General features: G+C 30.9%; 1 protein-coding gene across 3 annotated transcripts in view; it reads left to right on the forward strand.

The window, feature by feature from the left end:
* LOC116768910 (filamin-C) overlaps positions 1 to 26,717 on the forward strand; it is a 57,878-nt gene that overhangs the window by 18,721 nt on the left and 12,440 nt on the right. For all 3 annotated transcript variants that reach the window (XM_061526908.1, XM_061526907.1, XM_061526909.1), the window contains exons 11-34: positions 327 to 508; positions 803 to 1,045; positions 1,341 to 1,470; positions 1,540 to 2,071; positions 2,190 to 2,362; positions 2,432 to 2,528; positions 2,623 to 2,776; positions 3,018 to 3,184; positions 3,858 to 3,949; positions 4,098 to 4,274; positions 17,111 to 17,247; positions 19,171 to 19,296; positions 20,773 to 20,893; positions 21,483 to 21,556; positions 22,582 to 22,738; positions 22,957 to 23,165; positions 23,516 to 23,695; positions 23,936 to 24,010; positions 24,362 to 24,521; positions 25,090 to 25,238; positions 25,401 to 25,473; positions 25,561 to 25,728; positions 26,019 to 26,188; positions 26,407 to 26,499. In XM_061526908.1, coding sequence (XP_061382892.1) covers positions 327 to 508; positions 803 to 1,045; positions 1,341 to 1,470; positions 1,540 to 2,071; positions 2,190 to 2,362; positions 2,432 to 2,528; positions 2,623 to 2,776; positions 3,018 to 3,184; positions 3,858 to 3,949; positions 4,098 to 4,274; positions 17,111 to 17,247; positions 19,171 to 19,296; positions 20,773 to 20,893; positions 21,483 to 21,556; positions 22,582 to 22,738; positions 22,957 to 23,165; positions 23,516 to 23,695; positions 23,936 to 24,010; positions 24,362 to 24,521; positions 25,090 to 25,238; positions 25,401 to 25,473; positions 25,561 to 25,728; positions 26,019 to 26,188; positions 26,407 to 26,499 — 3,839 coding nt within the window. The remainder of the gene's footprint in view (positions 1 to 326; positions 509 to 802; positions 1,046 to 1,340; positions 1,471 to 1,539; positions 2,072 to 2,189; positions 2,363 to 2,431; positions 2,529 to 2,622; positions 2,777 to 3,017; positions 3,185 to 3,857; positions 3,950 to 4,097; positions 4,275 to 17,110; positions 17,248 to 19,170; positions 19,297 to 20,772; positions 20,894 to 21,482; positions 21,557 to 22,581; positions 22,739 to 22,956; positions 23,166 to 23,515; positions 23,696 to 23,935; positions 24,011 to 24,361; positions 24,522 to 25,089; positions 25,239 to 25,400; positions 25,474 to 25,560; positions 25,729 to 26,018; positions 26,189 to 26,406; positions 26,500 to 26,717) is intronic.

Consider the following 26,717-nt stretch of genomic DNA (forward strand, 5'->3'; position numbering starts at 1 on the left):
ATATTTAAAAGAAATGTTACTATTATGAAATTTTTTGACAATTTACACATTGAGATATCTGCATGTATTGACGTTTTATATGTGTGTGTCAAAGACATTGTAGTGTGTGTACTGTTTATTATGAATAATTTAATGTATTTCTGACACATTTTACATTAAAAAGAAAGCCTAGTGTTATTATCACTAAAGTTTTTATTTATATTTTAAGAAAAATTTGTTATTTTTAGAAAAATAGAGTAGAAAGAATTAAGAATTCTACTTGTACTAATTTACGTTCTTAATTTTATTATTTATTAATTTTTATTAAAGAAGGCTTATTCTAAAAGGTGCACCCAGAAGACAGGATATAGACGTAACAGCCCACTCTCCAAGCGGTCGAGCTGTTCCCTTAGAACCTCGTCATCCACCTCCATCAGCTCCAGGAACAACTGCCTCCAGCGCAATCTTTCAACCAGATGAAGCAGGAATTTGGACGATTGCTATCACATACAAAGGGGAACACATACAAGTATTTTATACATTCGAATTATACTAAGAAAGTTTAAGCATTAAAACTGAATATTATAACCACCTTTTACAAACTAAATACCTTTTATAGTTATAATTATTTGAAAAGAGAAATTCTTGATTTTAGATATAGATAACTACAGTGGCGGTTTTCTTACAAACCGACTTTATTTGCCTGTATTTGATTATATCAAAACGTTAAGTAAATAGTACATAAGAATTGCATATTAAATAAAATAACATACCATACTTCATAAATATTCTTTGGTACATAAGATATTTATATTGATTCTAGGGTGGCCCATTTACATGTGAAGTTTTCGACCCAGCTGGAGTACGTCTTAGTCCCGGAGCTCTTGAAGGTGCTGAACCTCTCAAGCCTCATTCTTTCGAATTAGATACTAAAGGCTGTGGTGTCAAGGGTGACCTACAACTAGATATTGTTCACGATAAACGTAGCGTGATGTGCGCTCTTGAAAAATTATCCACAACTAAGTATCGTGCAACATTCTTGCCAAAAGCTGCAGGGAAACACAGAGTAAGTATGAAGTTAACTGTTTATTTTTATCTAAGCATCTTCTAAGCTATTTCTTGTTATTTTTGATAGCTCTTAAAGATAATTTTTTTTTAATCTATCCGATTTTATCTTGTTAATGTACAAAATGGATTTATAATGTTGGTATGTTTATCCGTTTATAAGACACATTGTAGCGCAACACCACAATAAAAAGTCATTTTCGATTCGTAATTATAACCGACGACTTGCTCCAGCTTCAGATTTAGCGTAATTGTATTATATTAAGATCCATTATATTTTTTATTTGTGTCCACAGTTATACATCTATTTCAATGGCTACGATGTCCATGGTTCGCCGCACGTATTTAGAGTTGGTTCCCGCTCTAAGAAACCTCGAGACAGTGCGAGTCCCTCAAGCCCTGCCTACGCAAGAATCTCCAGCCCTGGTAACTTTTTTTCTTTATTATCTCTAAAATATAAGGAAAAAAGTTAACTTTACTTTATTTTCTTTTCAGTAACAAGAATGCGATCAGAGAGTCCTCTCAATAACTACAATTTGTATGAAAGCAATACAACAAAGCAGGCTTCGCGTTCAATAGATCGGCGCGAAGATCGTCGAAACTCGAACGATTTTTACAAATCATCGTTTGGATCGGATACAAAAGAAAGGAATTACGATGTCACTGATTCGTTTTCGAGAATAAATAAACAAAGGGAAAGTTCTAACACTTTATACGATTCGGAGACTTCTAGGAATAGAACAAGTAGTCCGATTACATCGAAACACGATGTGACCGAATCATTTACTAATTCGAGAATAAAACAGAAGGAGAGTTATACTTCACACGATCCCGATAGTCCTAGGAATAGAAATGCTAGTCCGATCACATCAAAACACCTAGGGAACGGTTCAAGACTTGATTTTGCAAGGTCGAGTAGTCCTTACCGAGCTACCAGCCCATACAGAGCTACGAGTCCTATCGGTCGAACGAGTCCGCTAACGAGAAAGGATAGTCCATTGAATAGGACGAACAGTCCAATTAACAGGTACGCTTTGTTTAAAATATTCCAGTTCAAATTGTTCTCATTATAACACTAACACAAAATTTATAATAAAATAAAGAAATATATGAAAATAATGGAATCGTTTTCTATTTCGGAATAGGGTCAGCAGTCCCATCGATCGTTACAGTCCGGTGACAACAACAAAGCGTGTTGTTGAAAAGCGTTCGAATTATAAAGTATACAGTTCGTTTAGCGGCTCCCAAGACAATATTGATCAAAGCAGTCCGTTGTCATCACTTGAAACAGACAGGGTGAAGAGATATGGCAGTCCAAGTAAGTATTTACAACTACCAATAAAAATAAATACGTTTTTCATTAAAAATATACTGAATCTCCCAATAGGCACAGCGGATACAAGCGATCCGGGAGGAAAATATCGCTCGCGAAACGATTCCTGGGAGACGGTGGAGAAAACGAGGCAAATGTTTAAAAATAACAGGTAAAGTTCTTTTGATAATTGAGTATATATATATATATATATAGGTATCTATGTATATTAGTTACAAATTATTAAAATATTATTTTTCATTCAGCCTAGATTCCAGTCGGTACGGACAAAGCACGCTGGAGCGAGAGACTCAACGGAACACTCAACTGAATAAGTTTAGCGAATTCTCGCCGGATTCCTTCAATCGTCATCTCGACAGATTAGTCGACGAACGAGATTCTGACACTTATACAAGTCGCGTGAGTCTTTGAAAATTAAAAATATCCAAAAATGTTTTGCAAGATTAGAAAAGGGATGCTATAATAATTCACATTTACATCTTTCATTTAAATTAACACATATCCCATCCTTTGATTGAAAAATGGTAACAACGTTATAAAATTATACGTATAAATATAAACGAATACAGTTAGTTTCATTATTTGTATTACTTGTGATAATCTAAGATATCATTAATTTTAAATTAACTTTTGCTCACAGCAAGAGATCACAAAACGAGAGGTTCGTGAGAGTTCATACGTGGTGCGAGACTCCTCGTACAGCAGTGTGGAAGAAAAGCAACAGCAGTCTTTTTTATCCAATAGGCCCCCCCGCGACCCAACCGGGGGGGCCCGCACTGAAACGGACGCTTCTCACGCCCGCTTCAGGTACAATTTAAAACTAATTAGAAACCTAGCCATATAGAAAACTAAGAGTACAATGATTTAAAACAGAATATATATTCATTGTAAACAAACAATCACATTCGTATTTCGAATATTATAATACAAAAGCAAATTCAATTTAAATATGTATGAAAAGCATGTGGAATGAAATGACGAGAAATCCATCGGTAACGTGTATTCGTTACCAACCGAGCGCTTTATCGGTAAATATAGTTATTTGTATTGTCTTTACAAATAAATTGATGTTGCCGCAAGATCGAAACGACCGCCAGTAACAAAATAAGTAGTCTACAAAGAAAATATACAGCTCTCGGACTCGCTCGTGTAGTTATAAATTCCAGGAAGCGTACCTGCTACCATTTTAAGGTTCCCCGTTGGCTTAATTTGAAGTTGATAATATTTAAGTCTCTGTGTTTTCAATTGAAAGACTTTCCAATTTATTTATGAACTTACAACAACAACTTTATTTGCATTTTATGATATCATACAAATGAAAAACAGGATGAATGACGTTCATAAAATTTGAAACATTAAAATAATAATAATTTAAGCAATCAGAACCAACATTAGACAAATATTATTGTACTAAGAAAATAACTTTTCTATTTTACGACTCGTTAATTACATTTTCTGATGAATGTTTTATTTGTTACAGACCAATTCAAAGGGATAACAATAGAGGTGCAAAAGGAATAGTCATAAAACCGACGTATAAAGGAATTGTAGGACAACCTGTTGAATTTATAGGTAAGGTGCAAAAGGCTTTGTCTTTTGTGATAATATCTTTTACTTTTACACCTACACAAATAATTATTAAAAGCAAGTAGAAAATACATATATAGGTTTTTTCTTAACAGTCTTATCGGGAAATAATTTAATTTTTTTATTTTTAAAGTGGATGCAAGTCTTGCTGGGCCTGGTCAATTGGAACTAGAGGTGTCTGGGGGTAATGGAACCCTCGTGGCAAGCTCGGTGCGACCACTTGGAGGTCACAAATACATGGCTGCCTTCACACCACGCGTCGCCAAACCACACTCAGTCAGAGTTACCTTCAACGAGGAACATGTGCCAGGTGAGGCTCAATATTGACTTATCGTATGAATAAAGGCTTTCCTCTTTCGAATTTCATTTAACATTTCGATGCAATTATTCCATAATATGAAATAATAAAAAAAGTTGGCAGCTTGTTTTTTTACTATGAGCCTTGAATATTCGTATGTTTTTATTGATAACATAATATTAAATACTTGATAGAGAATACCGAGAAAAGTAAATGCTGCCATGCAGCTTACTCAAAATCACGGTTCGCCGAGCACGAATTCTTAGCAACTTCAAAGAAATTTTTACTTCGACCTATTCTTTATAGCTTAAAACTATCGCCTTTGCTACAGAGTAGTCTAGGAAAATTAATAGCTACGATACTTTTCCCCTTTTAAACTTATTTATATTTTTTAAAGCATCGGAAAATTTATCACTCTTACCTGGCAGTTTTTGTCATTTCTATTTGAAAATTAAAATCTCTTTACTGTAGTATAACCTGTGAACATTAACACGAGCAATTTAAACACACTATATAAATTATGATCTAGAATTAATTTTACAATTATTTAGTAAAATTTGATAAACATTTTGCTTCAAAGCTATACTGCTATCAAATATACATACAAAATATATTTTGTATGTATATTTGTGGTTAGTTTGTTGTATGTATGTTTTATATAACTACAGTTACAAATAACCTATTAACCTTTACTTACAGCAAGTAGAGAGTTGTGTCCGAATCTGTTCTGTTAGTTATATGTCAGAAGTAAGTTATAAATAAATTCGATTCTTAACATCTCTAACTTACCGCTAAATACTTGCTTATATTAAAAAAAATGATTATGTCATTAAAATATATAACAAACACTGTAATAAATAAACGAATAATTCATCGAAACGTATCATTTAAAACTATAATTAGGTGTTAGGCTCACTGCTTTAACATCAATTTATCATATAACTGACGTTTTCTGTTAATATTTTTTTTTAAATTAAATTTCATTTAAAACTATTGTTATATTAATTTACTTCTGTTATATCAGAATCATAAATGGAATACGCTCAATAAATAACATAACATGGAAAACGACTTTAAACATGACAACTAGGTACATATTCGCCACAGGATTAAGTTGTAATCGGTTTGTTTTAAGACACTCGTTATAAACACAGTTGAACTTTCTTATATTCTAGCGTTGTAGCTTTCAATATAACATTCTAGTCTCTGTTTAAACTTTTACTTACATGTTATACATATATTTTTTATAGTAACAACTAAAACTTAATTCTAATATCTCCCAAATTAAATTCAACTATAAAAATATATCAAAAAAAAATGTTAAAAAGTTTGTAATATTGTATATATCTCACTCATGGACTCGACTATATGTACATTTATAATATTACTAGATATATCAGAAAATTTTAATGTACGATTTAATAGCATTAGAGGACAATAAATCATAAAAACAATATAAAATTGAAGAAAATCACATATAACAATAACCATGTCTTGAAACACGGTTTACTTAGTACAGTTGGCATTATTTATAGCAATTGCTCATACAATACAAAAATCCAATCAATCGAGCAGAATAATCGGTCTAGACCAAATAATAGTTTCAGCAATTAGAGCGTGTACAGATAACGTCGACATATCTTTAAGAAATTTCGTTACAGAATTAAAAGGACGTTTTATTAAATAGATATTTTTTACATTATAAATGTTTTACCTACAACTTCCTACTACATTTGTACGGTATTTTTTTACACTTAAAATAAAATTAACATATACTTTTTACTATAATATCCCTGCGTTGAATTTGTGAGAAAGTCTATAAGGATTTTTAGAAGTAAGACCGAATACATGTTTATGTTTTGGAACCGTTTAACATAAAGGGTAGCTGATAGGTCTCATAATATTTAGCTCTCATAAGACTTAGTTTTCAGATCTCATAAGATTTATTCGAAATAACTTAGCCGCATATTGTAATCCTCGTTAACCAAACATATGGCATATTTATAACCAGTAATAAATATTTTAATATATTAGTCGATATGTAAGTAAGTAGAAATCATATTATTTATGGACATTATTTTTTTTATCATTCTTTATAGAATTCTGCTAGGTATGTGTAATGACTAGATCTTATCCGGAATAACTAGCGTTACTAACACGCGATATTGCAATAATGCTTTTATCACATTTAAATCATTACCGTTTAAAAAATGAAGCCATTAATTATATATATTTACGATAAGTACATATAATTTAAATAATCACTCTTCATAGATCCAACCTGATATAAAATATGTCTGCAATTATATTGAATCATATATATTTTTTTTATTTATTTTTAAATAACACCAGTTTCATACGAATGTATTGCAGCTTAGAAAAAAGAATTACAAGACGAATTAGTATCAATTTGTATCAAAACCTTTAAAAAATATTTAACTCCAGATAAAATATACTTCGCATAGTTAAATAAAAGCGTAGATATAAATAAATGTAACAATACTATGCCTTCAATCTGACTTCAATACAACAGAATGATTGTGTAATTATCTAATGCATTCAACCTTGGTTGTATCAAACATCTTCAATAGATTATGGAAACTGGATAACGATTATTTAAGAAATACATATGATAATTTTATAGCCATATTATTGTAATGCTAACTTCATTTTTAATTTTATCGAATTTTATATAAACATTTTATAGCGCTGTAAATGGCTAATAATTTAAATTCGTGTGTCATCTGAATTTTTTATAAAGAAAATATCACATATATATGTATGTACTTAAAAAAAACCTGTAGTACTTTCTTGGATTGCTTAAAATAATGTCAGCAATTTTTCTGGTCCCAAATCATTACATTTTCTGATTTTACGTGGACAAGGTAAAAGTCGGTTTGGACTTATTTCGAAGGCTATCCGCATAAGTGTGCTACCTCTCCCCTTCTAGTGCAAACTATTCATTCATCGTAACAAATACATATTACTATCTCATTCGTGTCAGCGAAAGGGGCTTTGTACTGATGCCGAATCTGTTTGTTGTACATTTCATACATAAAGCAAGAATCTTATTTAATGTTTTATAATATATTTATACTTAAATCTACATAACTACAAAGAAATTCATGTATACGAATTAAAATTGTTTTGTTATATCGCAAATTGAGCTTATAACATTTATTACGTTTTTGATTAAAGTATTTTTATATCAGATTTTATATAATGGGATATATATAAAATCTATAAAGTTTATTTGCTGATGGTACGAAGGCTCTCGGATTCCACGCCGCCATTTTGAATACCTGCGTGACGTCACTAGGCGCGGGCGGCGCTCGCGCATAACCGCACAGCGCTCACATTAGATCGGTCGCGTACAAGGCGACGCTGTATTAAAATGCATCTCAAATAGCTTCGTACACGGAGTAAGCTCATAACAGTATCTCTGATCTTTTATTCATTCTAAGAACAGTCGATCTGTGTTAGTGTCTAAGTGTTGTGAGTGCATTGTGTTATTGTTTTGTGATTTCTTTCCGCACGTCATTATAGTGGCCCAGATATCTGTAGCCGTTTCCGTGTCTCAAAAGGTGTGTACTATCCCAGTGTGTCTATTTGCATACACCGTGTCGCAGGTTGGCCAAGACACGTCATTGCCTTCAAGAACCTTTAATTATAAACGTTCCGTAAAACCAGCTCTGACATTTATATACGTAGCGATATATTTGAATACAGTTTAAATAATTCGTTTAAATCAATTCATATCCTTATCGATTATTGTATTGAAACAAATAAGTTTTTGATTATGATAATCGACCTAGTTTTGTCAAGTTTCATAGCGAAACCGGTCCGAGTCGTGTCACATTTGATACTTCACAAGGTTAGCCTTTTGTGAAACAAGAACAAGTCATAGATATAATTAAAATGATGCACTCAAAAGCACATCCTGACTGACGGATCCGCTTGAATGAGTGGAGACAATGCTGAAACGTGCGTTGAACTCTTTTGTAGGGACTTCATATGCACCCTTATTTTTTCGCCACGGACAAAAAAGAACTCTAAAACCATCTTATTTGGTGTCAATGTGCAGTAATTTTGTGATTATCGAATGTGTTTTAGTAGGTAACATTATACCCGATCGCCTATACGAGTGATGCGTGACGTGACGACGGAAGAAAAAATGTGCTAATCACGTTGATATGAACTAGTTATACATCTCAATAATCGTATCTACTTTGGCTGTATACATTTTTTTTAAATTTACAGATTGTACCGGGCCCATTCTGCCAATTTTATAAAACAAATAGGTTTTATAGCTTTAGTCCGAACAACAAATAATGCCCTATTATTTATTCAATTTATAACTTCAGTTATACATGTTTATTACTTGCTTTTATATTTTTACTTAAATAAATTGGTTGGAATTACCAATAAATCTAATAGTATAATAGTAAATACGTAACTATTTTCTTATATCATCACATATAATTCACAGTAACACATCTATAAGTCAAGAAAAACAACATAACTACCGATTATTATATTTTATTTTCTTCCTCCAGCCATTAAAATGTAGGTACTGTATTGTATAATCATTAAGTGGTTTGCCAAATAGAAGCTTTGTTAATGTATATTTACTTAAGAATAGTTTGCTCTAGATATTTCTATTAAAAAAAAAACATTTAGTAAGCATATTCAAATAGTCATTTTACGTATTATTTTGACTTAAGCTAATAATCCGTTTAAACATACGTAAATATATTGCATTCTAAAATAATTAAAAAAAAATTACAATACTAAAATTCACTTCTTAAACTAACCACTTCCTAAAAGTATATTTTGTTGTGTAATTATTATAATCCGATTTTAATATACGTAACGCCTTTCTGTAATTCTTAATAGTATTTTAAGCAATGAATCAATAGTTAATTAACAATTATTACGTATACCACATCATTACACATTAGAAACCTACTTTCCCAAAAATCGATTACGTTAAATTAAATAACGAATATGATATAAACACTAATTTATACAAATCGATTCATAATTAATGCGAAAATCGATGTTAGCAAAATCTTAACATATACTTGCATAAGTGTATACACAGAGACTGTCACTTTCATCTTACGTCAGTGAAAATATAATTTGCTCATCCGTGACTCATCATATGTTTGTTGGTTATTTGCTTGTTAGAAAATGTACGTCTAATTTGAATGTTAGGTCAGGAAAATGAATACTTTCGTCTCCTAGATGACCTAAAAACAAATATTTTCACGAGTCCACACGTCAATATGGTGATAATTATATCACATATACAAAATATTATTTGATACGCTTTAAATTATGTATAAAAACACTCTTCATATAGAAAATTACATATATTTTACGTGAGAAGTAGCTTAATATAAACTTAGTTTTATATTAATTACCGTCAGTCTATTTTACTTATATTTTTTCACTGAAACTTTTTCGTTGTATCGTATGTGTCATGTACGAATAAAATAAGGAATGTTTCCCATCACATTATAATAATGACACGGCTGCCCTATCCTGCTTCCTACTAATCTTATTGTCTGTCTATTCACACAAAACTACTTAAAAGATGTCATGTATGTACTTACATGTTCATGGTTGTAATAGCATATTGTATATTTTTATCTGCTATGCATATATAGCATGAAGGAACTCCTTATCACACACACACACACACACACACACACACATACATATACACACACAACTATGCCAAAGGTTAAATCTATCGTAATATAATAATTTAAACCGATTTATACAAACACACAAACAATTCCAACACATTTACTGCTAAGAAACTGAAGGTTTTAAACTGCACCCGATTCTCAGATTACAAATGGCGTCAGTTTCAACCACAACACTCGTATGTGGCCTTGACTTTTGTTTTTCAAACGCATTTATATAAAAATGATATGAGAAATATGATTCTCCAAACACAAGATACAACATAAATGTTAATAATTATAAGAAACTTGTTAAAAACTGCATCGCCAACGCTTTCGAAACTTCAACGCAACTTGTTTTTAAACTGCCATTAACAGCGGCCTTAATGTCCCCCGCATGCTATTAGATTAATCATACGTAGAGGAATGTGTCTGCTGTAATTAAATTGATATCCTTTAAGGATTAAACAGCGATAATATTTATTGCGCCTTTGGAGGATCCGCAAAAAGACATTCTAGAAAACATTCTCAACAACATTTTTTTCAAACCAGTTCCAGTCTATATGCTTTCCTCTCTCTTACCATCCAAAGATACTTTATTATTCGTTGACATTTATTTATAATTCATTCTTTAGGAACGTAAAAAAAGATGACATTTAAAATTTACCATTGACAACATTCAGAACTTGAAAAAAAAAGTAAAAAAAAAGGTAATTGTCTACACAATTCCCTCGTTTATCCGGTTGGTTATTAACAGCAATACACGTATATTGTTACATTCTTGCAACTAGCCAAACACGTGTTGTTGCTGGAAATGTAAATATTTGCTTTCTTAAAACATTTGGCGCGACGTTACGTGAAAAACAGAAGTGAAAATATAATCACCGCTGAGTTTTGAAACTCAAAACTATGCAATCAGTTTTTTACGTTAAATTTTATCTTTGTGTTATTGTAACTGAAGTTATTCGTATATATAAAGTTAGATACAAAAAAACGCTATTGTAATAATAGTATCTGGTTATAATTAAAATATAGTGACATTAAAACTTAATGACACATTAAGGAAAGCATTAAAATATTAATCGAAAGCCATTTCGGTTGAGTTATGAAACATGTCTCTCATTCAAGGTTTATTGACTGTTTTTTAAATCAGGGACGGAAATGTTTTGCTGTTAGGAAACTTGAAAGAGCAATGCTAATCTCAATACAGGACACCGATTCAATCACGTCTGCGTTCCACTGTCTGTGCGTTTATTGGCGAAACACTGAATACGTAGGCACACATTTCACTACTGCCCTCAAAAATTTGATTAGATCAAATTTCACAACATTTGAGGCTTTCTTTTTGGTTACTTTAAATAAAACATACTAATATAAGTAGAAAAATAATTCTGTATCTATAGACAAATTATGACGTCTCAATTTCTGAATCTTGATATATAATCAGTACCTAAATAGAAAATACTTTTGGACTTGGCAACACGAATAAAATATAGTATTACATAACATCTAAAACGATACATAAATGAATAAACGGCGTGTTAAATAATATATTAATAATATTAAAATATTTATTCGTAAATTAATAACAGTTTATTGAATTGGGTCATTCAATTATGAAATGGATTACGTTTATTGTTATTGTTACAAACGTAACGAAATTTTAAAGGCCCATAGCTAATTTGTAATCGATATTTCCGAGCCAACCGTCGGAGGAAGTATGAAGAAATGTTAAGGATCGTTTGCTGTTTAAAAAAATATTATATTAGAGATGATATTATCTCAAACTAATAATATATTCATTTGTTCGTTTTATTTCATTATAATGAGCATTTAAATGAGCCGTAATTTAATCAGCCGTTTAAGTTTCTTTCGATTTATTTATAATCTTAACATTTTTTATTTGTACACAAGACTAAGTTGAAAACTTTGTCTGTCATTTCACTATAACTGTATATGTGAGGCGCTTACTGTCACATATATTTTGAAAATTATTTAATTGGATTTGTATTTGCACCTGAGTTGAATTGGATGGTAGGGAAAATTATGTTTATCAGAAACATTTTTCCTGAATAATCCTATAGAAGACCAAATCCTTTTAGTATTCGTCATTAAATGTACTGTTAGTTTAGAATTAGTTATTATGCTGTTAGCAAAATTTTTCTCTATTGGAAAAGTTTATTTAGAACATAATTTCAATATATTAATATTAATTTTTGCAGTCCCTATAAAATTTCTATAATAATTATTATTAAGTTTTATACACGTGATCAAATGCTTGATAAATATTCAGACCTTTAGTTCCTACATAAATTTCTCGCCATAAAGTACCCGGATAACGGTTGATTTACAAATTGATTCTAAGGTTCGGGTAACTGTGATTTTACTGACCGGTTCTCGTTATATTCTTATAACACTTGTAATATATTATTCACTAAATCAACATTTTTTCAAGTTGTCCATGTAATATATATGATAAACGCCTATAATTTTACGAGTTATTAATTATAACGGCAAATTTTTCTAACCACTTCTGATGTATCGAAAATTATAGTATTTTTTTCTTTTATAGTGTTGATTTTTTTTTTAATATAGGCTGATTTTAAAATAGCTAATATGAGAGAAATTGCATACATTAGAAAATTCTTAAGCAACAAACTAGTTGAGTCGTGTAGCGACTTCGTTTCCTTCCATAATTGAAGGTGGAAATTTTTCCAGCTTTGATGTGAACTTTTGCATTTAGTTACAAGTTATAAATATGTATATAAGAAATAAAATTACAACATCTCATATTATTATGTATAGCTTTTATATAACTTTTATGGAATATTTAATTCAATCAGTCTCGTGGCAGGGCACAATAGCTTAGTATAGCAACCGTAACGCTTTTCTCTGGAGGTTCAGCTTCATTTTTTTCGTGTCTATAAAGTCACCTTTCTGTATTTTCGATATGAATTTCATATTATTATTTTTCATTATAAAACAGATTAAAAATTAATTTTCAAAATGCACTTTAAATTCAATCACTTATACAAATCATTCGAAATTTGAATGCTGTCAGACAACGCACTTAGCTTAGCAGCCGATGTATGTGTACTCTATGTTCTTTGAGTGTGCGATGTACATACTCCTCTATTTGAGAGTTGATTTGGAATAACAAACCCAGGACATCGACAAATACATCAGCCTAGATGTTTGAGTTCAGTTCCGAAACAGAATTGTCTTATTGCAATTGATATAATGCGAAATAAATCAGGAATGTACGCATATATGTTACTTGTTTCAGTATCAGGCACTATTAAAACAAAGAAGAAGAAATACAAGAAATAAACTTAATACGCATATAAAACTCCGTCTTGTAAAAACGGATCGTGTATATTATTATATAGTAAATGTAATTCACATTATCATAAACTAAGAACATTCGTTTGCAGTTTGCAAAACAAGAATGCTTAATAAAACATCAAATCATCACATATGCCATACATTCACATATTCAAGAAGTGCTGCAGTTCAACAATAAACAATCACCCATTCAGAAAGTGAAGGCAGCTCTCTAAGTTTAAAAACGCGGAACCGCCTCTTGAAACTTGCAATTCTGGTTGTGCTGTTTAAAGTTCCATAGAGCATAACGTTACCCCTTCTAGGTTTGGGACCAGATCGTTGCGTAATGTATTCGTAACAGTATTTAAATCACCAAACCATATTTTTAATTTCTCACTAACATTTCTTTTGCCGTTATATCAAGTGTAATTTGTTTAAAGATAAATTTTAAGATATATCAAGTTTTCATACGGTTTCGATGTATTGAATGGATTCAAGCAAGATCTTATTTATTAATACGCAAAACATCAGTTTTAGTCCGTTTCCTTACTAACTTAGATGACTGTTTTATAACAAGCTGTTTCCCTCAACTTCAAGCGATTCCCAGATATTATCCTAGCATTATTTGTCTATAAATTTAACTCTTAACAGGATATTACTATTTAATTTTATATAATAAGATGAGTACATATGTAATTAAAAACTTGTCCCTATATAATATCATTAGAAACAATGTATAAGTAGTTTTTATAACATTTATAAAGACTTATAATTTCAGACATTTTATATTCATTTTATGTAACTATCATACTTTAGCCTTATTTCGTCACTTTTTTATTGTTATTCAATCATTTGTGTATTTATTTCCATGAAATTGTTCATCTATATCATGACTTTATAACACAAAAACATTTTTAACTCGGGTGTCCTAGATGAAGGCTTTCGAATTAAAATTAAAAGTACGTACTCAAACATTTAAATGTTTAGTTTTCATAAATTGAACGTGTACTTAACGAAGCTTTCTAATCGACATACGAATACGTAAAAATAATCTTGTCCCGAAAAATTTGTTTAGAAATATAAATAATTTTTTAAACAACATATTTCTGAAATGCATCAACATTAAACATTCTTTTAAAAAAATCCATAACATCTGTCACAAAACAACATAAAGTATATTAGAAAGCTGTTATTCCCATAGAGCTCATAAAACTTATGTATTTTTTTTTAATCATATAATAACAATAAAGAAAAATATTGTTTATTATTAAAATAAAAATTTATGTTACATTTGGGTAATTATAATATCAACTGCTTCGATATTTATGATTATATAACGAAGTGTTATGTATCATAGACAATACAAACCACAGCGAGTTTATTTTAAAAATTCGATGAAAGTAAACGTAAAATAAGATGGCGGAAGAGAAAAAGAGAAATTCTATATAGTACGCGTAATAGCGGCCATTTTTTTTATCATTTTAAAGATTCAACTTCACGCAAACGAGATACGTTGCACATGAATTCATAGATTTCAATCCGATTAAACAATAATTTATGATTGCTATAAGCATTGATTAATTAAACTTTCGTTCCTTCGATGCGATCTTATTATTTGTATTGTAGAATATTTTTTATTTTAATTTTATTTAAGTTCTGATTTATTTTCATGTGTATTCTTTATAACTATATACATGCGACTGACTATTGAATTATTTTGATCTCATTACGTATCAGATACCGATACTCTTGTTCATGTTACAGCTCAGAACCATGCAATTTGATATCCATATATAATAAATAGTGTATATCATATTTTATTAAATAAATTTGACCATACAAAATATATGCAATATAATATATCGGATAGAGAAACTAGCGTTATGTTTGGCAGTTTTAAGCAATTATACAGCACCTTCATGAACAATGATAAAGTAATATTTTATTCCACATAAAGAAGCAAATCTTTTTACACACACTCACATATTTATCGTCTATTCAGATAAAATGTTTAAACAAATGTAAATTTAAAAGTAAATTAGAAATTCTTTTAAAGGAGTTTCATTAGCAGCGCCGAGCCCCTAATTAGTCTCAATGGTGAATTGAAGAATTGCACGGAGTTCAGGACCGGTTTGGGAACTTTAAAATTAAATATAAGCTTTATTTAAGGGCACTGCTATAGGAATACTTAAATACAACCAAACCAGAAATAAAAGGTAAATATACGCTTATTAATAGTATCTTATAAAAAATTACTAAACTTTTTATTTATTCCTTTTCTTACAAGTAGAAGTCGACGGAATAGTTTGCGTGTTTGAGGTTTGCTGTAATTAAAAAAAGAGAGACTATCAAATTTCATAGATATGTTTTCTGTGGGTTTATACTTTTATTATTTATAAAAATAGCAAGTTACAAGGTTACAGAAACTGCCATTGACATCTCGTTGAAAACTAACGCTAGCAAATTATTTTTATTTTAAAAAAACATTTATCTGTTGGACAGAATATTATTCAGTTCTAATAGTCTTAAGTCTCTTGTATATATTTTTTATACTTTTTGAGTTATATCTGTGTAAACTTCAGAATAATAATAATAATAATATTTAAATACTATTTTAATTGCGGTGTGTGTTTTATCATCAAATAACAAATAGCTCTTTAAGTAGGTTAGCTGAAAGAGATCAATATTAATAATAAAGCCTCTTTCTGCTACTTAAATTTGTATCTCTGTTGTTTTTAATATATAATGTAAACACTAAAAAGTTTTAATTCATAATGTCGGCTTATAATATTAGTAGATACATATTAAATTTAAATGAATCTCTGCTGTATCTTTTTACATAATCTGTATTTTGTGTTTATTTATTTTATAAAACAAACACCACAGTCAGCTCATAGTAACAGGTGGGTTATCCTAAAATTCAAATAGAATCGTTCATTTTATATATATATATTAAGTAGATATCATACAAAGACAATGTTAGAATGTTTTTACTCTTAGCGTATATATGTTACTATATTATTTTAACCGTAACATTAAGCATAAAAGCAAATGGAATCTTCAGTTTCGCTTTTGATTATTTTATGATTGAAATTATCTTTTCATTTATTTGAAGCTAAACGAAAAACTTCTACGTATTGATATATTTGTTGTAAATACAATAACAACTCAAACATAAAAATATCTGAAATATTAAAATTTTAAATAATAAATCTACCTACTAGCATTTTTTTACACATCGGACTGACATTTGAATAGTGAGAAAAATATATAATCTCAATTGTTCAAAAACCTATTTATGTATGTCGCTTAAGTCTCTTATTATGAATTCGGGTTGAATCATCGGTGAGACTTTGTAACTTAAAACTGTATTTGTACCCTCCCGAGCAATAAATATTCTATGAATGAATAAATAATGTATTATTTATATCAAAATAAGAATCATTATTCATGACTGTCAAATAACTAAGCGCTCTAAGCACTTAAGTACCAACAATGTGTTTCGGGAACCTTCTATTTACATAAAGTTATTTTCCCACTGACCCGTCAAACTCAAAACAATTTGACAAAATGATTGATTCACGCTCATTTTGTTTTGTCTTAGCGAACGATTGTTTCTACAATTACTGCTCTAGCCTCGTTCTAAAACGCTCCTCACAGATTAAACAGAAACGGAATGATTTATCAGAGATTCCTTCTCGCTAAGTGGTTACACTTCCAATTTAATTTTATAGAATATATTTGTGATGGGAATATTTTATCAATTTAAATCTTAATGTTAATTGAAGGATTATAGATAATGGAATTCATGAAGTTTTATTAAACCGTCAGTTTCCCCGTGGACCGTCGAAGTGATGGCGGGGCCGGCGGGCGGCGGGGGCGAACCCACCAGACTGATACCCGCGCGAGTGCCTGCCGTCTTCGAGATCTCCACCTCGCCTGGAGCCCCAGCATTCAGCAAGAATGAGGTATTGTAACATTTTAATCAATAACACTCAAGACAACTTCGATTACCATAGAAAATTCGCCGACATCAAACAAAATTATTAATTGAACATTTTCATTTCCCATCCACTGAAATCTTCATTAAAGACATCTTCCAGAAACACGCTTTTAATTTAATTAACGGAAACCCTATTCAAATCGATATCATAATTTCAATTGACCTTTATTCAACAAACATACGAATATAATGATCAAATTCTCAAAATTCTCTCAAAGTGGTTTAAAAATAACATAGAAGCACTTTTATTGTTATATAAATAAATATTCCATATAATCAGGAATATATTAATACAGGGTACACAAAATAGAGTTATGATTTATCCTCCCTCGGTAAAAGCGTCAGAATTTTGCATGGCGGTGACAATATTAGATTTATTAGCTGTACTTCAAACCTTTTTAGACCGTCCGTCTTCAGACACAATGTTAAATTGAATTATTATTTAAATTTTCTTCAATAACTTTTTTAATATCACTTAAATATAAACGAAGATTAAAATGTCATTCGTCATTTAATTTAAGTTGGTCTGCTGAGAAAATAAATTTATATAGAACTAATAATATTAATTTAATATTTTATTGATATATATTTTTGAGTTACGAAGGCTAATATTTTGTATATTTATATAAAAAAATACGGAACGTATAAATGGATACATCTTTCTGTAAAATTACGTCATGATAGATGACTGTTCGTTCGGATAGGGGACACGGATATCCAATTTTCATTAAAAAAAAAAGCCACGTCGAGGTACCCATGAATCGATTTTATGAAGTTTCAAAAACCCTTTGAATAATTTACACTCGTAATTTACATTTATTTGTATATATTAATCTTATTTATTGTACGTTTATGGTTCTGTTGTATGTATGTATTAGTCGATTAATAATTATGTTATTGTTATTGATACTAAAATTACTTAAAATTGCACTTATTACAAATGTAATTTTATAAATCATAAATATGTAATCTGTTACAACTTAAAAAAAAAACATCCGATATTATTTTAATCTGTGCATCTAACATGCTTTAATATGCAAAGCTAGCCATTACGTAGTTTTTGCATTACAGAACAAAAACCATCCAATGCTCATGCAAACTACGCATTTATAATAATTGTTTTAATGAAGATACATCTCTTAATATCATCCATCCATCCAGTGTTTATTATAATAATAATCGGAATCAATAGATTGTTTAGTACTTATCAATTTTCCCGCTTCTTAATGAGTCACAAGCGTTTATCTCACGGAGCTTCCTGTAGAATTTAATCATATTTTCCTTTTATGCATGTTACAACATGTGATATAACAGATAAGAGCTAATCTAATAGCCAATTTTATCATTTTAATTAACTCATTACTTTAGAATACTGATTGATTTACATATCTGATCTTCAATTCATATCGTAATACTTATTGGTAGTGTGGTACTAAACTCCAGTCGTGCCAACATAAACATATAACTGTATTAAAGATAAAATATTTGTTGTATTAACTGTATTGTATGGTAATCAAATTGATAACTTAATATATAAATCTATAGAAGAAATATGCATGTACATTTTTTATTATAAACATCAGCTTTAAGATAATGATATACCTATAATACAGATGAACAATTTATTATGAGAACTAATACAAGTTCCTCTATACAATAATACACCCACTTAATTTATGGAATAAGCATTGTTAAGTATATAGTAGGTGTTTAAATTTTTTTGCGATTTATATTGTGTGGTCTCATAATAGTTTGCTTCGTTCTAAATTTGCTTTAAAATCCTAGTTTATTAATATAATTAGTTAAGTGAATTTGATTATTTATGATGAATTAATAGTAAATAATAAAAAAAAAATTGTTCCTTTTCTAAACGAACGGTTACCGCCAGGTCGGAGTCACGGTCACAGCCCCGTCACGTCGTCCTGTGACAGCACGGGTTCTCGATGTAGCTGAACGTCCCGGAGTCTACCGTATAGAGTTCACTCCTGAAGAAGTTGGAACACATTTGATTGATGTAAGTGACAATTACAACCTCCATACATACATTTATTTTCGAACTCATTCAACACTCCCGTTTTTGTAGCGGTAAATATAAATAGTGACAATTATTGAACATATTATACAAAACCTGGGAATTTTATTCAAAGTTCGAAAGGCCATGACTTTACTTATGAAAAATGCTAGCATAAGACTAAAAAAATGTTCTATAAAAGTATGTAATATTAAAATTTTTAAAGGTATTAAAAATTAAAACAGGATGAAAATTACATGAACATTTTATTCTGCCTGCCGCTAGTTAATTTCAGGTTGTTTTGTTTACAATGACGTGACAGAATTTTACAGTCTACAATCATTACCGTCTCTGCTTTGGGCGTGTCAAATCTAATTTAAATTTGGAACGAAGATAATACATTCAGGACGTCCACAACGAAGGTTCATTATATTCATAGTAACCGTTAAACTGTCAACATTATAAATAAATGTTTTTATCACGATATATAAATTAAATAAACGACACCAACAAAACTGAATTTATCTGCACTCGGTTAAAGTAGGTGGAGTATCCAAATGGGAATCATAAAGTCTGAGCGTGGGTCATATTTACATAGATAGAAATTGAAGTTAATAATAGCGTTTCGGACTGTCTACATGCAGATATGTGGCCGCTGACGTTAGAACTACAATGGAATATAAGGTCACGAGATCATTTTTACATAATTTACAGTGTTTCAAAGTGTATATAAGCTAGTTCCGCAAATAATAACTCAACAAAACGTTGGAACCCACGCTTTCTCGAGTATTTTGTATATAAACATGTATTTACCCATATTGGTATTGTAACTATATTATAAAGTATTAACTTCTCGGTTCATTGTATTGTAGAAAACTTAAGCCTGGTCAATGGCTCGTGTGATCCCATCTTGTAGGTTACCATATAGGTACCGACTTCCATTAGTCAGGCTTAAGGCCGATTTCAAGCTTTTTATAGCCATATAGGGATATCCATAACTACATATAAAGTATGGGGGATATTTATAATTTATAATGAATTTAAAATAAGTTGATTTGACCACTAGATTAAAAAAGCATTTAACTTCAAATAGATATATGGGGGACCTTTAACTAGACGGTAAATTTTGTTTGAACTTTACGAGAGAAATATGAAAGGGCAACGAGCATAGCGGAAATTTACTTAAGTGTAGGTCGCAGGTAGCCTTTGTGAGTACCTTCATGAATCAAATATTTTTTGATGTTATTTTTTCGAATCGAATATATATATTTTTGTATGTAACCGACAAACAAGAAATACTGTTATGTTTACAGATAAAATATTTATCAATAACATTTCAAACGAAAAGGACGGGTAATATGTACCTTGACGTTGTGTAATCAATCGTCAAACAGATAATATAAATACTATCATATCAATATAACTTCCATAGTCTGTATTATTCTCCGGCTTTTTTTTTACTAAACCATGATGTCACAGGTATCCATCGGTGATGACAAGTTAGCAGCTGGTCCGTTAGTCGCGAAGGTGTACGACTCGAGCCTTATTAAAGTGACGGACGTGGGTAACGCTCTGGTCGGACAACAATGTCAGTTTAGAGGTACATCGACACGTGTTACATAACAAGCGACGTAAACCTTGTTAAAACTATTTAATGGAGGTCGGGATTGCTTCAAGTTTAACAATGTTAGCCTACCCGCAGTTCAGAAATTTACATATTTTTGTATACCAACAAGCTTTAATATACGTGTTGTGGAATTCGTATTTGAATTCTCAATACATTCACTATAATTAAATTCCTCTATCATTATGTGTTCATGTTAAAAGTTTTAACGCTATAATTATATTTGAAGCTGAAGTTGATTAATTACACATTAAATTTGTTTCAAACTTACAACATCGAAATGCATTTCGGAATATTCCTACACTATACAAATATTAGATTAAAAAAAATCTCACACGGATTTTCAATTTCCAATATTGGTTTATTGCTACAGATTTCGTCATGTTCGTATTTATTTTTACAACAAAAAAAAAATCAAATAAAAGAGAATTTCGCAACCAAATATAATATTACATAACATGAAATAGTTAGTTTTGTTCTATTCTCTTAAAACTTTAACGTCAAAACTACTAAAAATATACGTAACTATTGTAAATAAATGAAGTTTATTGCTGTTTTATTATAGTGGACGCCAGTGCTGCCGGAGAAGGCCAATTAGAAATTTCAATCAACGAGGGCGAAGTCCCCAATCATGTACAAGTAAGTAGAATGTAAACCTAAACAAACTTCTGCCAAGTAAACCTCGCTGATATTGACAGTAGCTAGACTTGACTTATTAATAAGCCATTGACTGAATGGCTAAATTAAATAACGATGTGGTTATACACTTTCGCTATGTAAACTTGATCGGATTTGTTAGTCTTCTGATGTTCTCAAGACGCTGAAGTGCCATTAATTCACTTACATCAATAAGATTAATGTATTTATTAAGCAAAATTTTCATTTCCTGCAATATTACATAAACACATGTTTAAATATAATTATTTCTGATCACATATTATAAACTTCTTACTAATCTATTTTTATAATTATTAACTGTAGATTAAATATTAAAGTCTATAAAGTTCCTTACAGTATAATATAGCTGTTGTGAAGTCACATTTCCGAGGTTATGCGTAGGTTCCTTTTGAAGTATTGAAAGAATTTAATAACACTGTTTTAAAATACTTAAACCTATTGCTAACTTTTGTTTTCAAAGTTGGGCTTAATATATATTTATTTTTGTCATATTTTATAGAAAACTGCGACGTCCCTAACATTTTCTAATATAATAAATACGAAATATGTGATAAAAGACTATTCTTTAAATTTTTATCATAGTTTCAGCTGCTGTAACTATAAAAGAAATTAATTTAATGAAACTACCTCACTTTAATGATTTCATTAGAATAAAACGCTTCCGTATTTAAAGACTTTTATGAAATATAATGTTAACTTTTATGCCATTTAAACATTCTGTGACTATGAAGAATAAACATTTAACAGTTGACATGAAATTGTATATTTTGGCGACAATATACACCTTTCGCTTACTTCATATGTTAATTTATTCATTTGACCTGATTGAATATCCATTGAATGTGTATTATTGTGGGATCCATCCATTGAATGTGTCATATAAATATTGTCAGCCACACTTTGTATATAAATAAAAATACTCAGGGATCAATTTCGCAGTTCGTATTGTTTATCATCCTAAAGCAAAATAATCCTTATATTTTTAGGTAGTTGGTGGCGGACGGTGTTTAGTATTTTGGAGACCAGAAACAGCGACGCCCCATAGAGTTGACATCAAATTTAATGGAGAACCAGTTCCATCGTCGCCCTTCATATTTCACATATCACCCGCGCAAAGAGTTACTATAGATACTTCCCAAATCGGTAAGTCATGAAAAGAAATACTAGTAATTAATTTCACATTTTAAGTGATGAATATTTTATTATGTGCAATATGACCTAGAACTTAGTGCTTGAAATAAAATAAAAAGTAACAATTTCATATGACACTTGACAGTGACAGCAACTTTTGAAGCAAATAGGTACATAAACAAACTTTTCTAATAAAAGAAATCCAAACAATAACATAGAAAATATTCTAGAACTCATACCGGTTGGCGAAGTTGCATCATGTTCAGTAAGAGTGGAAGGATCTGGCGGCGGAGAACTCACCGTAACTGTCAAAGGCCAAAGAGGAGACGTTCCAGTACGACTCACTGGGGAAGCTGTCTCAGGCCTAGTCGCTAGTTTTACACCGAAATATGTTGGCCCGCATACTCTCACCGCTCATTATAATAATCAACCTGTGCCCGTATGTATTAGAAAAATTTATAGTTGTAATTATACTGATTTGAAAGTTGCAAAACTTGCTACCCAGTCTTACATTTTGACGTAATTAACAGCATTGTCAAATTTACTATATAGGACGAGTAGCATTTACTAGAGGTCTCGAGCAAATTAGTGCCCTGCATCTGTACAGAGAAACAAATTTGTTAATATTTGATATATTTCATGTACTTATTGTCCCAAGAAACATGAATCTGTATTCATAGCATTGAAGTAAATTTGTGAAACCTTAGTTTATCAAAGGCCCTTTTAAATTTAAATTCGGTGCTTACTCTGTTCTCACTTATTCTATAAATGTCTTTGTTTTTATTCCAGGGCACACCATTTGTATGCAAAGCATATGACAGTAAACTTGTAAGTGTCACGGGTGGAGCATCTGCACGTATTGGTGTACCAGTACAGCTCGCAGTGGATGCTGCCCAGGCTGGGGAAGGAAATCTAGAAATTACTGTAGCAGCTAGAGGACTCAATATACCAACACAAGTTCATCCACAAGTAAGCTATATTTGTGAAAAAAAAAATTTAATAAAGATGATTTAAGTTACACTCATATTTTGCCAAGAATCAATTATGATAAATAATATTTTCACAAGTAGTATGCATTTTAATAAAATATACAACGATAGGTATAGATTGAAAAGCATTATTACTATTTTACTTTTTGATTTGCTATATGTAATTAATTACTGACCTATATATTTATTTGTTTGATATTGATATATTTCTTTTTAACAGGGAAATGCAAGATTCACTGTCTCATTCACACCAACAGAAGCCTGCGAGCACATTGTGAATGTGTCTTTTAATAAGGTAAAATAATTGAAAAAATTATATAGCTATGATCTTAGCTTTAAATTATCTAGTAATAAATTAATAATTAGCATGAAAAATGTAAATGTTTGCATATGTATGTCTGCATATGTATTATTCATCATGCATAAAAATACCAAAACTATATTCTGACATATTATCAGTTTCTAATGACTTTAGCAGAGTTCTCTGTTGCAAAAATGAAACATGTAATTACAATGTCATTTTATATCCACAAAGTGAAATCCAAAAATGAATGTAATATCCAACATCAATAAATTAATGTTACTCTGCATAGTTTTTGTAATACTAAGGAAATTAATAAATTACTATTATTGTAATTGTCAACAGATGCGAGTGCCGGGTTGTCCTCTTATTATAGACGTGTCAGAGGGTAGTGGGGTTGGTGCGAGGGTAACTTTACCGGGGCCTGTACCATTACATCAGCCTGCATCGCTGACCTTACACCATCCGTCTGCGACACTTGATCAAATTGAAGTCAATGTTGAAGGTATGTCTTACATCACAGCTTATACAGGGCGCATAAAGTTGATATGCAGACTTGTAATAGGTAAATCGTTTCTCTTTGCAGGATGGCATAAATGACAGTAAATTTTCATGTTAAAGTGGGAATATTTCATCTCCCTTTTATTTAGGGATCGAGATTTTTTAACTATGAAACTGACGCAAACTACAACAATCGTAGAAAAAGCTTCGCACTAACATAATTCACTATATAATCCATGCTTTTATTGTTAACATATATATATATAACTATTTTTCTCATATAACTACTAATGTAGATTAATATTGTACGGCTCACAGCTCCAAAAACAATTCTAAGTTTTTTTAAATATAGGTGGTAAGAATGACATTAAATATATTCATTATATTTAGGCGTTTATAACATACATCTGTTTAAGCTCATCTGCTTCGCCCTAACTTCTAACAAAAATCAGAAAGGGACTAGAGAGAGAAAGAAGAACCCATGATACAGTAAATCTGTATATAGTTTGACTGTTTGAGAAAGAGATAGATGTATAGGGCGAAGCAGTGAGCTGACCGGAAGTGACGTATAGGTCCGAACGGGGCGTCAGTGCCGGCGGCTGTGGCGGTGGCTGGCCCGGGAACTTTCAGGGCTGAGTTTGTACCGCGGGCCGTCGGGGAGCACAGGCTTAATGTGCTTGTTGACTCCACGCCCATACCAGCAAGCCCTTTCCATTTAAAGGCGAGTTCCATATTTGGTTTTCTAATATTAATATTTAAAATAAAGATTTTATAACACCGTATCACAAAAATCCAAGCAATAATAGTTCGAAACATTGAAATCTCCATACCTCTATTAATGCTCTGATTTAAAACTTCCTTAAATATCTAATTCTTTCCGTAGGTCTATGACGTCACAGCGATAAAAGTCAAAGACGTCGCCCACGGGACCGTCGGCAAGGCTGTGACTTTTTTGGGCGAGTAACGTTATAATTTATGTTTTGAATATTTAAATGATTTAATGAATTGAATTAAGAAATTAAAGAAATGTGTTCATGTTGTAGTTGAAACAATGGCGGCTGGTCCTGGGAATTTGGAGGTAACGGTGAATGGTGGTAGAGTACCAACAGCGGCTGCAGCTCAAGGAGCCCACACTTACGCAATCAGCTTTACACCCCGAGACCCAAGACCACACACTGTAGAGCTGCGCTTTAATGGAGACCACGTTCCAGGTGAGGGTCTCTCTATAATGGTTTCTTTTTCAAATCGTTCACTATCCCAAGACAAAGTAATTAATCTACTTATTATCGATTTGAAAGTAATGATTAAAAATGAAGTCTTATTAAATAAAATGTACAAAAAAAAAAAACAGAACATATTTCTTCACATTTATAAGAAAATGTCCATGTTTTTAATTACAATGTAATTGTGAATGAAACTTAATTCCATTAAAAATTTAAATAACCACGACAGGGTTGTCAAAAACAATTTTTCGTTCTTCTACAATAGGTTTTACTTACAGGCAGCCCTTTCGTGTGTCACGTGTCAGCGCCCGCGCGTGTCATCGGCGCCGGATCTGGTGAATCACCGGACAAGGTGTCCGTTGGAGACGCGTACACCTTCAGCGTGGACTCTCCGACTTCGCCGCATGTTGAAGTACTGGGACCAGCTAGAAGACCTGTATCTGTACAGGTATGGAGAATTATGCTGTTCCAAATGCTGTTTTTTCATAAAAATTGCATACACACTTATTTACCTGCCAAAATACTCAGTCGTCATAATTAAAAAAAAATATTTGTTAAGTGACAGGAAATAATTTAATGCATATATTTTTTAGTTATGTACGTACCTTTCGGTATAGTTAGGTGACTTAAAAAAACATTATATATAAATATTTCTCTATATTGTAGGTTTCAGCAGAAGACACTATAGGCGAGAATGAGCCGAGCAAGAGGTATACCATCTCGTTTGTGCCGGTCGATGTTGGTGATCACAGCATTGAGGTAAATATAGAAAATTATATCACACAAATAGCTTCACTTTCATCCATTAAAATAATGCAATAAAACCTTTTTGCTCCCTCTTTATTTCTTCTTCCTTTTTTTAAAACTGTATTCAATATATAAAGTTTTTCAAAAAGGATAGTTATCAAAACCAATGTTTTTTATCGTTGTTATGAAAATATACCAAAGGTAATAAAAAAATATATGTTATATTGTAC

Source organism: Danaus plexippus (assembly GCF_018135715.1).
Source record: "Danaus plexippus chromosome 3 unlocalized genomic scaffold, MEX_DaPlex mxdp_30, whole genome shotgun sequence".
In the NCBI taxonomy this organism is placed as follows: Eukaryota; Metazoa; Arthropoda; class Insecta; order Lepidoptera; family Nymphalidae; genus Danaus; species Danaus plexippus.